Here is a 13,161-nt window from a genome sequence, read left to right as displayed (position 1 = left end):
GTACAGAAACCAGATGGCAGTTATAAGAGTTGAGGGACATGAAAGGGAAGCAGTGGTTGGGAAGGGAGTAAGACAGGGTTGTAGCCTCTCCCCGATGTTATTCAATCTCTATATTGAGCAAGCAGTAAAGGAAACAAAAGAAAAATTTGGAGTAGGTATTAAAATCCATGGAGAAGAAATAAAAACTTTGAGGTTCGCCGATGACATTGTAATTCTGTCAGAGACAGCAAAGGACTTGGAAGAGCAGTTGAACGGAATGGATGGTGTCTTGAAGGGAGGATATAAGATGAACATCAACAAAAGCAAAACGAGGATAATGGAATGTAGTCGAGTTAAGTCGGGTAATGCTGAGGGTATTAGATTAGGAAATGAGACACTTAAAGTAGTAAAGGAGTTTTGCTATTTGGGGAGCAAAATAACTGATGATGGACGAAGTGGAGAGGATATAAAATGTAGACTGGCAATGGCAAGGAAAGCGTTTCTGAAGAAGAGAAATTTGTTAACATCGAGTATAGATTTAAGTGTCAGGAAGTTATTTCTGAAAGTATTTGTATGGAGTGTAGCCATGTATGGAAGTGAAACATGGACGGTAAATAGTTTAGACAAGAAGAGAATAGAAGCTTTTGAAATGTGGTGCTACAGAAGAATGCTGAAGATTAGATGGGTAGATCACATAACTAATGAGGAAGTATTGAATAGGATTGGGGAGAAGAGAAGTTTGTGGCACAACTTGACCAGAAGAAGGGATCGGTTGGTAGGACATGTTCTGAGGCATCAGGGCATCACCAATTTAGTATTGGAGGGCAGCGTGGAGGGTAAAAATCATAGGGGGAGACCAAGAGATGAATACACTAAGCAGATTCAGAAGGATGTAGGTTGCAGTAGGTACTGGGAGATGAAGAAGCTTGCACAGGATAGAGTAGCATGGAGAGCTGCATCAAACCAGTCTCAGGACTGAAGACCACAACAACAACAACAACAACATATATTCTCACAATAATATGTACTGAAACTACACATTGTTTGAAATGTTTGAAATTACAAGTAAAACTTAAGTCATTAAATTAACTGTATACATCGAAAAATTGGTTCTTTTTAACAGTTCCTTCTACTGCAAGAGTTAGACCAAATTATTTGTTTAAATCATGTAATTCAAAATGTCGTTATGCAAACAATACTTTGGACAAATCTGTAATTACTGTACTTCAGAATTAATTACGGGCTGGCTTAGCTAACATGTTTTCCAATAGAGCCAAATAAATACTTAAAAAATGCTAGTGTTTTGTCTTCCAAATGATTATAATTGTTATAAAATTTATATTTGTTAATAAGTCAACAATAGAATTTAAGTTATGAAACAATTACTGATTCCACGCTACAACAAAATATACTAAGGAATAGTTAAAAGAAATTAGGAAATCAATTACGTACATAAAACTCAGCACAAAATTATATCTAATGTTATATTCTTTAAAACTGAGGGCCAACCTTTCTCTTTTATGAAAACACTGTTTATACTCACATACGTTAATGGTAATTAGTTAAAACCAAAAAAAAGAATTTAAGGAGGCAGATGGCTAATGAAGAGAGGGAGTAAAAATGATCCCAGCTTGCTTCGTCACATGTTTCTCAACTTCATTTGGAATAGTCACAGAAGATGCTATATAAATAAAAGTGAAATTCGTCTGGTGTAATTCTTCTGCAGCTGCTGCAGAAGATGGGTGTGCAAACACATTTTTCATTCTATTTATACATTCAATCCAGCTGAATGGTTTTTGCTGCAGTATGTTATACATAATCTCCTGATTTCCCTCATAAACCTGTCAGCAGGATTACTCGAAGAATTGTTATGCCAGAATTAATATGTGATTTACTTTATCCTCTGCTATACTGTTTTTCCAAGGTTTTTCGGGTGACATCAGTCTTTCTATCAGAAAGGATATCTCAACATTTGGGAAATCTCTTGCAATTTTCGACATGATGTTTTTGCTTGATGTTTTCTTCAGAGAAGATAATTTTATAAATTTTGAAGACAGATCTGCCATTACAAAAATATAGCAGAAACTCCTTTTACTGTTTCGTACTAGTCCATAAATATCCACAGCCATAAGAGCCGTTTGTTTCCTAGATATAATATTCTGTATGTACCCCTTACATGTTTGGTTGCTTACTCCTACTCTTTGGGATCTATTTCATGTTAACAAACTTTTTTCCTTGTCCACATGGCAATGTCATAGAAGTATAAACTGCCCAGATTTGAAATGAATTTTAGAGCCCTATAATGACTAAAACTTTCATGTACCACTGCACATTTTATTAAGAGATCAATAAACTGCACTGGCCAACACAATATCCAGTTATCACTCCCAACACTAATTATTCTGAAAAGTATCCCCGTGTACACTTTGTGGTGCAGGTTAACCTCTTCTTCTCTTTTTCCCCTAAATATCTCTTTACCAGCCTCCTACTATGGTCACAATTATGGTTCCTATAAATGTCTCTGCATACATTCCTTATTTATTTTTCCTCCCTAATGACCTACAACTACTTAATTTTAAATTTTTAAGTTCTTTCTCACATTCCATTGCTATCTTCAAAATTCCCCCTTCCCCCTTCGCATATGCCTCAAGTGGTGTAATAATTGTTGTTTTAGGTGTGTCATCAGGGACCACAGGAATTTTTAAGAATGCCTTTTGAATTGAAGAACACAAAACTGATGTACCGACTAATGCGAGGGTGAAATCCTGAATGTTGGGTATTGGGTATCTGTTTAGGATCATATGAGAAGCCCAGTAATCCCCACATGACCTATAGGAACCATCTGTCTTCAGCACCAGATGAATGAGGGAAACCTATTCAGTGCCTGTAGACCACACTATCCCTGGGTGCAACAAACTGCCAATGGCTGCCTTAGTGGCACTTGACTTGTTTTAAGGTAGTTGGTGAGCCTCGTGAGAGACAGGAGGTCTCAGTATAGTATTGATTTTATGACCTGTGTTGTATTGACAGTTATTGACAGTCCTTTCACTGTGCCCGTCTGCAACTTGCTGTCTCCTCTATATGGTGGGTGGCAATCTATCCTTTCCATAATATTCTTGTTACTCTATCCAGTACTTTTACTGTTTGATTTTTTATTCTTTATAAAATCTACAAAATTATTACAGTTAAACTTAGTGACACCCTACTTATCGGTAGGAGGTGGGAGTGCGCGCAAGGCTTTAGTGCGCTCTTGATCGATGTGAACCTCATTGCCTGAAACAATATAGCCTGAAAAGGAAATCTGTGGCCTCACAAGGGTAAGCTTTGAGAGTTTTATGGTTAAACCAGCCTGCTGAAGCTTAGTAAATACTTAATGTAAATGACTCAAATGCTCTTCAAACGATTTACTATATATCACAAGGTCATCCAAATAGTTACAAACAAAACACAATTTAAATTCACCCAGTATACTATCTAATAAACGAGTCAACACAGCAGCTCCAGTATCCAGCCCAAATGGGACCCGGTTAAATTCGAATAGATTCCAATTGGTGCAAAACGCTGTAACATGTTTACACTCCTCGGTCAACGGAATCTGATAATAAGCTTGATTTAAGTCAAGAACGGTGAACCAAGATGCGCCTGAAAACCAAGTAAAGGAATTGTGTAGATCAGGCAATGGAACTGACTCCAGCACCACCTCCTCATTCAAACGACGGTAATCGTCCACTGCCCTGAATTCGCTACCCTGATCCTTCGGCACCAAGAATATCGGAGAGGCATACGGAGAAGTCGAGGGACGAGTAACCCCTTGATTTAACATCTTCTGTACCTTTTCCCGCAACACTCTCATCTTAGGTGGTGAGAGACGATATGGGGACTGCCTAACCGGAATATTGTCAGTCAAACAAATATGATATTCTAATTTATTCGTTACTCCAAGTGTATCGCAAAATAAGTCAGGGAAAGCCTCCAGTAAGTGATGGACCTGTTGAACCTGACTCGGGGAAAGATGATCAAGATTGACATTATCGATAGTAGTGACTGACAAGGAAGAAGGCATGGATGACACCGCCGCTCGACATTCACAAAATCCGAACTTCTGACTTGGCGCAAATTTAAAAAAAAAACTTACCCCCTGAATAATCCAGAACCAGTTGAGTTTTAGAAATGAAGTCACAACCCAGCACCATATTTATCAGCAGATTAGCAATGATAGCAAAGGTCATTGGCCAGGAGAACCGTCCTACCAAGACACTACCCTTAACCCACCCCGCCAGATTCAACACCTGACCATTGGCCATACGACATCTCCGAAGCGGGAGCTTTTCAGGTTTGAACCTGGTAAGACTGCCAAATTCCAGAACCCAAGCCTCATTAAGCAAGTAATGAGTGCTACCCGTATCCAATAAGGCACAGAGGGGTTCCTGATTCAAACTCAGACAGACATAAAGTCGACATAACTGGGAATCTGCAACTACAGCATGCCCCTCACTAAACAATAAGTTACTCCTGGCTAATTGCTTGCGACTCAGCTGATCAACACAAAACCAGTCTAAATTTTGTTGGAACTCACTGACCTCTCCTGCCGCCACTGCCATGGCTGTCAGAAAGGAACTAATAACTTCTGGTGAAATTTGGACCGGATTGAGCAAGGCATCTTTTAAATCTGCAAGCAACTCAGTAACAGTGCCTTGTTTGTTTATATTATGAACGCACAACTCATATAAGATTCGATTTTTGTGCAACAGGCCAAATCCTGGACATTCTCTGGCTGCCATGACAACCTGAAACATGCAGCTAAACAGTCACTAGGCCAAGCGAAATATTACTAAATTATAAAATAATTAGAACTATAATTCCATCAGTTACTCAAAGAGTAGTAGCAAGAATACTAACCATGCTCTGCTACCAGTAATTAACCGTAAGTTTACTTTCAAAACTTTTTCTTAAGACTTTACTTTATTTACTAGAAATTCTTCAAGAACATTAGCACATTTAATCACACTATATGAGTGTGGAAGTAGTTGCCAGGGACTAACTGATGAAACCAAAATGGAATTGCTTTCAACAAATGGGAATTTTATTTCTAAAAGCTTTTTTTGAAACAGATCTAAAATTATAAGCAGAAAGCTCCCTCTAAATATCAAGTTACAATTTATTCAGAGGCAGAAAGAAACAAATTTTTGAGTGTATGAGCTTTTGGGCTGAGAACATTGCTGCTCCCTTTTGACACAGCCGTAGTCACAACCACTCACAACAACCTCTGAAAGACTACACAGGTGCAAATCTGCAACACACCAGATAACCTTAAAGTAGAAGCTTTTAACAATTCACACAAGCACACAAACTATGTACCCCATAGGAGGGATGGAAATGGTACAAAACACTAAAATTAAAAGATTAACTTGCCACTGAAGGTGCAACTTGATTTTAACTACTAAGAAAAGTCTTACGGTGGAAGGGTGGCAACTTTATATACTAAAATGACCATTTAAATAAAAGCCCATGAAATGCAATCTTACATAAAATTATACAAGGTTGGCCAAACATGCTCTACAGTACACATCTACCGCCTCTCAAGATGATAGGCAAGATAAAAACATATTTAAGGAATTAGGCCATTACATTTGAAGCAATAAATTCGTTAACACACCAAATCCGACAAACATGGCAGAGGCGACTATTAACATATGGCAGATTGATAGGGAGATTACCAAACAACCCGAACTGCAGGTTGCTCTAACCCGCCCCTACTCCACAAGGGAAAAATGGACCACCCAATTCATAAATAACCACCTTCCCGTGGGTCGGCAAATGGAGAAGAATGGTGGGAGGACTCCAAAACAAAGCGGCTGGTGACCTCACCAAGAAAACAAGTAGAATTTAATAAGTAAATGAAACAACATATCACTAGTCACTTAACTTCTAATAAACTGCGATTTCTGGCAAAGACCTGGTGCAGCACCCCCAAAACGCTCTCCCAAACCATCCGCTGCCAGCCACTTCAACAGACACAGTAAGGCATGCCGATCTGTTGTCTCACGGCGTCGCAGCTCGCACCGGCCAGACCGATGTCGGGGGTTGACTCCTGTTGCTCTTGTGACGGCCACGAAGCCACTGCCCCTTGAAATATGGCGCGGCCCACTGGACTCACGTGGCAACCTCACATGCGTTGACGCTCAAGGTGGACAAGTCATCTTGTGTCTCAGTGCGTGACCGACCAACCAATCGATCCAACCGCAAATGACCGTTGCCTGAGCAACTCGAGCAGACTGGCAGCCTAATGCACAGACTCAGATGCAGGAACTAAGCCCCTGACCAGGTGACCTCTCATTGAGTTCTCTCACTGTCCCACAAATTTGGACGAGACTAGCAAGCTGGGGACGAGAGACTGACCCCAGACTGACTCCAGACTCATCCAGACTGACCAACTGGCGAGCTCATACCACCCCTTAAATGCAACTGAACAGGCAACCTTTCCCCTTTCCCACCAGAGGGAGACACCAAAGCTGTGATTGCCACAACGGTGCCACCGCCAGAAATGGAGGGCAACTGCTTCACACAACGCGCTGTGGCGCGCTCTTCAAAACAGCAATTTTTTTACCACGGCTCACGTGTATTCATCTCTTGGTCTCCCTCTACGGTTTCTACCCTCCATGCTGCCCTCCAAGCCCGCATCTCGTGGTCGTGGGGTAGCGTTCTCGCTTCCCACGCCCGGGTTCCTGGGTTCAATTCCCGGCGGGGTCAGGGATTTTCTCTGCCTCGTGATGGCTGGGTGTTGTGTGCTGTCCTTAGGTTAGTTAGGTTTAAGTAGTTCTAAGTTCTAGGGGACTGATGACCGTAGCAGTTAAGTCCCATAGTGCTCAGAGCCATTTGAACCATCTGCCCTCCAATACCAAATTGGTAAACATTATCCCTCAGAATATGCCCTACCAACAGATCCTTTCTTCTAGTCAAGTTGTGCCACAAATTTCTCTTCTCTCCATTTCTATTCAATACCTCCTCATTAGTTATGTGATCGACCCATCTAATCTTCAGCATTCTTCTGTAGCACCACATTTCAAAAGATTCTATTCTCTTCTTGTCTAAACTATTTATCGTCCACGTTTCTCTTCCATACATGGCTGCACTCCATACAGATACTTTCAGAAACGACTTCCTGACATTTAAATCTATACTCGGTGTTAACAAATTTCTCTTCTTCAGAAACACTTTCCTTGCCATTGCCAGTCTACATTTTATATCCTCTCTATTTCGACCATCATTAGTTATTTTGCTCCCCAAATAGCAAAATTCATTTACTACTTTTAGCATCTCATTTCCTAAACTAATTTCTGTAGCATCATCCAATTTAATTTGACTGCATTCCATTATCCTCGTTTTGCTTTTGTTGATGTTCATCTTATATCCTCCTTTCAAGACACTGTCCATTCTGTTCAGCTGGTCTTCGAGGTCCTTTGCTGTCTCTGACAGAATTACAACGTCATTGGCAAACCTCAAAGTTTTTATTTCTTCTCCATGGATTTTAATTCCTACTCTGAATTTTTCTTTTGTTCCCTTCACTGCTTGCTCAATATACAGATTGAATAACATCGGGGAGAGGCTACAACCCTGTCTCACTCCCTTCCCATCCACTGCTTCCCTTTCATGCTCCTCGACTCTTATAACTGCCATCTGGCTTCTGTACAAATTGTAAATAGCCTTTTGCTCCCTTCGTTATACCCCTGCCAACTTCAGAATTTGAAAGAGAGTATTCTAGTCAACATTGTCAAAAGCTTTCTCTAAGTCTACAAATGCTAGAAATGTAGGTTTACCTTCCCTTAATCTATTTTCTAAGATAAGTCATAGGGACAGTATTGCCTCAAGTGTTCCAACATTTCTACAGAATCCAAGCTGATCTTCCCCAAGGTTGGCTTCTACCAGTTTTCCATTTGTCCGTAAAGAATTTGTGTTAGTATTTTGCAGCTGTGGCTTATTATACTGGTAGTTCGGTAATTTTCACATCTGTCAACACCTGCTTTCATTGGGATTGGGATTGTTATATTCTTCTTGACGTCTGAGGGTATTTTACCTGTCTCGTACATCTTGCTCACTAAATGGTAGAGTTTTGTTAGGCCTGGCTCTCCAAAGACTGTCAGTAGTTCTAATGGAATGTTGTCTACTCCTGGGGCCTTGTTTCGACTTAGGTCTTTCAGTGCTCTGTCAAACTCTTCATGCAGTATCACATCTCCTATTTCATCTGCATCTATATTCTCTTCCATTTCTATAATATTGTCCTCAAGAACATCACCCTTGTATAGACCCTCTATATACTCCTTCCATCTTTCTGCTTTCCCTTCTTTGCTTAGAACTGGGATCCATCTGAGCTCTTGATATTCACGCAGGTGGTTCCCTTTTCTCCAAAGGTCTCTTTATTTTTCCTGTAGGCAGTATCTATCTTACCCCTAGTGAGACAAGCCTCTACATCCTTACATTTGTCCTCTAGCCATCCCTGCTTAGCCATTTTGCACTTCCTGTCGATATCATTTTTGAGATGTTTGTATTCCTTTTTGCCTGCTTCATGTACTGCATTTTTATATTTTCTCCTTTCATCAATTAAATTCAGTATTTCTTCTGTCACCCAAGGATTTCTACTACTCCTCGTCTTTTTACCTACTTGATCCTCTGCTGCCTTCACCCTTCATTACTTCATCCCTCAAAGCTACCCATTCTTCTTCTACTGTATTTCTTTCCCCCATTCTTGTCAATTGTTCCCTTATGCTCTCCCTGAAATTCTGTACAACCTCTGGTTTAGCCAGTTTATCCAGGTCCTATCTCCTTAAATTCCCACCTTTTTGCAGTTTCTTCTGTTTTAATCTACAGTTCATGACCAATAGATTGTGGTCAGAGTCCACATCTGCCCCTGGAAATGTCTTACAATTTAAAACCTGGTTCCTGAATCTCTGTCTTACCATTACATATTCTATCTGAGACCTTCCAGTATCTCCAGGCTTCTTCCATGTATACAACATTCTTTTATGGTCTTGAACCAAGTGTTAGCTATGATTTAGTTATGCTCTGTGCAAAACTCTACCAGGTGGCCTCCTGTTTCATTCCTTACTCCCTTTCCATATTCAGCTACTACGTTTCCTTCTCTTCCTTTTCCTACTATCAAGTTCCAGTCACCAATGGGTATTAAATTTTAGTGCCCCTTCACTATCTGAATAATTCTTTTATCTCATCATACATTTCATCAATCTCTTCATCATATGCGGAGCTAGTTGGCATATAAACTTGTACTAATGTGGTAGGCATGGGCTTCGTATCTATCTTGGTCACAATAATGTGTTCACTATGCTGTTTGTAGAAGCTTATCTGCATTCCATTTTCCTATTCATTATTAAACCTACTCCTGCATTACCCCTATTTGATTTTGTATGTATAACCCTGTATTCACCTGACCAGAAGTCTTGTTCCTCCTAAAATTGAACTTCACGAATTTCCACTTTATCTAACTTTAACCTATCCATTTCCCTTTTTAAATTTTCTAACCTACCTGCCCGATTAAGGAATCTAACATTCCACGCTCCGATCCGTAGAACGCCAGTTCTGATAACAACATCCTCCTGAGTAGTTGCCGCCCGGAGATCCAAATGGGGGACTATTTTACCTCCGAAATATTTTACCCAAGAGGATGCCATCATCATTTAACTGTACAGTAAAGCTGCATGCGCTTGGGAAAAATTACGGCTGTAGTTTCCCCTTGCTTTCAGCCGTTCGCAGTACCAGCACAGCAAGGCCTTTTTGGTTAGTGTTACAAGGCCAGATCAGTCAATCATCCAGACTGCTGCCCCTGCAACTACTGAAAAGGCTGCTGCCCCTCTTCAGGAACCACATGTTTGTCTGGTCTCTCAACAGATACCCCTCGATTCTGGTTGCACCTACGGTACGGCTATCTGTATTGCTGAGGCACGCAAGCCTCCCCACCAACAGCAAGGTCCATGGTTCATGGAGGGGGGATAGTTAAAATATGCTTTTGAATATGAATAAGTTCAGGCTGTTTTGTTTTTTTTTGTTTTTTTTTTTTTTTTTTTTTTTTTTAAAAAAAGAGAGAGATGCCGTTTTTACAATAAAATTAATATATTTTTCAAATCTAATAAATTTTGTCCCTTATTACAATAATGGATTTGAATAATGAAAAACTGACAGTAAATACATGACATAATTATATCAATATAATAGAGGGAAACATTCCACGTGGGAAAAATATATCTAAAAACAAAGATGATGTGACTTACTGAACGAAAGCGCTGGCAGGTCGATAGACACACAAACAAACACAAACATACACACAAAATTCTAGCTTTCGCAACAAACGGTTGCTTTGTCAGGAAAGAGGGAAGGAGAGGGAAAGACGAAAGGAAGTGGATTTTAAGGGAGAGGGTAAGGAGTCATTCCAATCCCAGGAGTGGAAAGACTTACCTTAGGGGGAAAAAAGGATGGGTATACACTCGCACACACACACATATCCATCCACACATATACAGACACAAGCAGACATATTTAAAGTGTATACCCCCTAAGGCAAGTCTTTCCGCTCCCGGGATTGGAATGACTCCTTACCCTCTCCCTTAAAACCCACTTCCTTTCGTCTTTCCCTCTCCTTCCCTCTTTCCTGACGAAGCAACCATTTGTTGCAAAAGCCAGAGTTTTGTGTGTATGTTTGTGTTTGTTTGTGTGTCTATTGACATAATTATATTTGTGACATAGGTATGTATCAAGTACTGGACTAAATGAGTCCTTGTCTGGTACACTATTCACTGTATTATTATTTCCTCTTTCTCCAAACATTCATGCATCTAGCAGAGAATCAATGAAACTGGTTGTTTTATCATGGAATGATGGCCAATGCATGTGTCTTATTGTGGCTATTACATATAGAAAATATCAAACATATTTTGTAGTTTATATAATTAAAAAGATTCATCTTCTATTTTTGTGGCATAGTAATTACTGAGGAAACAAAATGTAGTATTATGCAAGAACATGTTTCTAATTTTGATAAATGTAATTTAAGGATTTGCAGAAGTACCTTGATGGAGCAAAAGAAGGGGTGATATATTTCAGTATGGGGTCAAATCTAAAAAGTGCTGACATGCCAGAAGAGAGAAGAGCAGCTTTTCTAGCAGCATTCTCAAAACTGAGGCAGAAAGTTCTCTGGAAGTGGGAGGATGATAGTTTACCCAACAAGCCACCAAATGTGATGATTAGTAAATGGTTGCCACAGGCAGATATTCTTGGTGAGTGAATCACAGTGGAAACTGTAATCATCACAGTGTACATAATTTTTAATTTTTGTTTCTATAGGAAATATGATAACCAAAACCAAATGGCAATAAATATAGATGTAGAAAAGTGTCACAGAAAAGCTAGCTTACAGCACCACAGAGGAAATAAGATGCCTAGGAGTTAAACTGTGAAGTTACCTACACTCTGGTTCAAGGGAGAGACAGCAGAACAGAGCAAATGGGAACATCTCTCTTCTGACTGTTGTCGTTTCGTGCTCACCAATAATTATTTCAGCATTAATAAAGATACATGTAAAATTCACTATTGTTTTATCTTAGTATCTTCTCCGTCACATAGTATTCTAGTTCAATTCTGAAGTTAATCTTTGAGTAACCTTTGCTTTCCAAACACTTTTTTCTTTCATCATGGAAGAGAATACAAACCAGCATTTTCTTAACATTCACTATGATTTACTTTTCTTGTAATTACAATTAGGTACATACATATAATGACATGTTTAGTCGATTATAAATAGCTATTCAAGCTATAAACAAAACTTCCATGGTTTTCATCCAGTACAATGTAAACTGGAAGTTAAACATCACCAGACTTAATAAATAATTTTCACATTTAATAGAAAAAAGTGCCATTCAGTGCAGTGAACAATTAGCCACAAAACCTGCAGTTTATTTTAGTTGTGAGATCTATGTGCCTATGTTTTTGCAGCAGATAGCATCTTCCTTTTAATATGACCTAATTGCAATTGTCATTACTTTAAACTTCACTTAAAAAATGAAATGTTTCTCTTTTCTCTGCATTGCATCAGGATCACACTGAAAAATTTAATAAACTTTTGTGATCTGGTGATTGATTTATTGGTGCATCACTTATTGTTTGACAAATTTTTATCACCTCAATGTTGCTACAAAAACATACATTATTTAAGTCTGAAATAAATATTAGTAGAATATGACACAAGGATGTTTATGATCATTATTAAGATAGTTATTGTATTTGGAAGGATATAACCATTGCTCCAATTCATCTGCATAATTATCATCCATTATTGTATTTACTTCAAGACCAGTTTTGCACAATATCTGTGTGACACAGAAAATTCAAAATTAGCAACCAATATTAAATTCTTAACAAAAAGCTAGATAACCTTGTGTATTGGTTAAACCACAGTATATAATCAGCATAAAATAGTTTAGCAAAAAATCTATACAATGGTCTGGGTCTGAGTGAGATGCCACTCCTTTATAACTGATACAGATAGTGGAGGTTTGCCTAGAGAGTTTAATAAAGCTGAGTATGAACTGATTTTATTAATTAAAATAACTGGATTTCTTTATAATGGCTAACTTTTCACATGTGACAAACACAATAAAGAGAATATTACTACTGTAAAGAAGACAAAGATAAACAGCTGCACTCGCATAGATAAACTCTATACACTAGTGGTTAGAAAGTGAGCATAAACAGAACAAGAACTGCAAATACATGCAAATGCAATTATGGAAAACCTTTCCAACACTCCCACTGTTTAAGTGATTGCATTTACCAATTAACAACATTGAGCTTTTAGTGCAAATTTTTCTTTGGTTAATGCTTTGGTCAACAAATCAGCAATTTATTCTTTGGTACACCCCTAAACAACTTCTGTCTCTTAACACCGCACTTTTTTATGTAACAAATGATAGCATATATCTATATGTTTGGTGCTTTTGTGATATTCAGGATTTTTTGACAACTTCATTCCACTCTGATTGTCGATTTGTAATGCAATTGGTTCTTTACACTTGATTCCCAGACCACCTAGTAATTTTCTCAATCAGATTGCATACTTATTAGAAGAAGCAGCAGCTAAATATTCGTATTCAGTTGTACTTAGAGCAACAACCTTTTGCC

At 38.8% G+C, this 13,161-nt stretch overlaps 1 protein-coding gene across 1 annotated transcript in view; it reads left to right on the top strand.

The window, feature by feature from the left end:
* Positions 1-13,161, top strand: part of LOC124544929 (UDP-glycosyltransferase UGT5-like) — a 111,146-nt gene that overhangs the window by 84,563 nt on the left and 13,422 nt on the right. The window contains exon 4 of the mRNA XM_047123675.1: positions 11,039-11,261. Within this exon, the coding sequence (XP_046979631.1) occupies positions 11,039-11,261 (223 nt within the window). The remainder of the gene's footprint in view (positions 1-11,038; positions 11,262-13,161) is intronic.

This window comes from Schistocerca americana, chromosome 8, assembly GCF_021461395.2.
Source record: "Schistocerca americana isolate TAMUIC-IGC-003095 chromosome 8, iqSchAmer2.1, whole genome shotgun sequence".
NCBI classification, from domain to species: domain Eukaryota; kingdom Metazoa; phylum Arthropoda; class Insecta; order Orthoptera; family Acrididae; genus Schistocerca; species Schistocerca americana.
The sequence above is the reverse complement of the archived record's forward strand: the minus strand, read 5'-3'. Positions and strand labels throughout refer to the sequence as shown.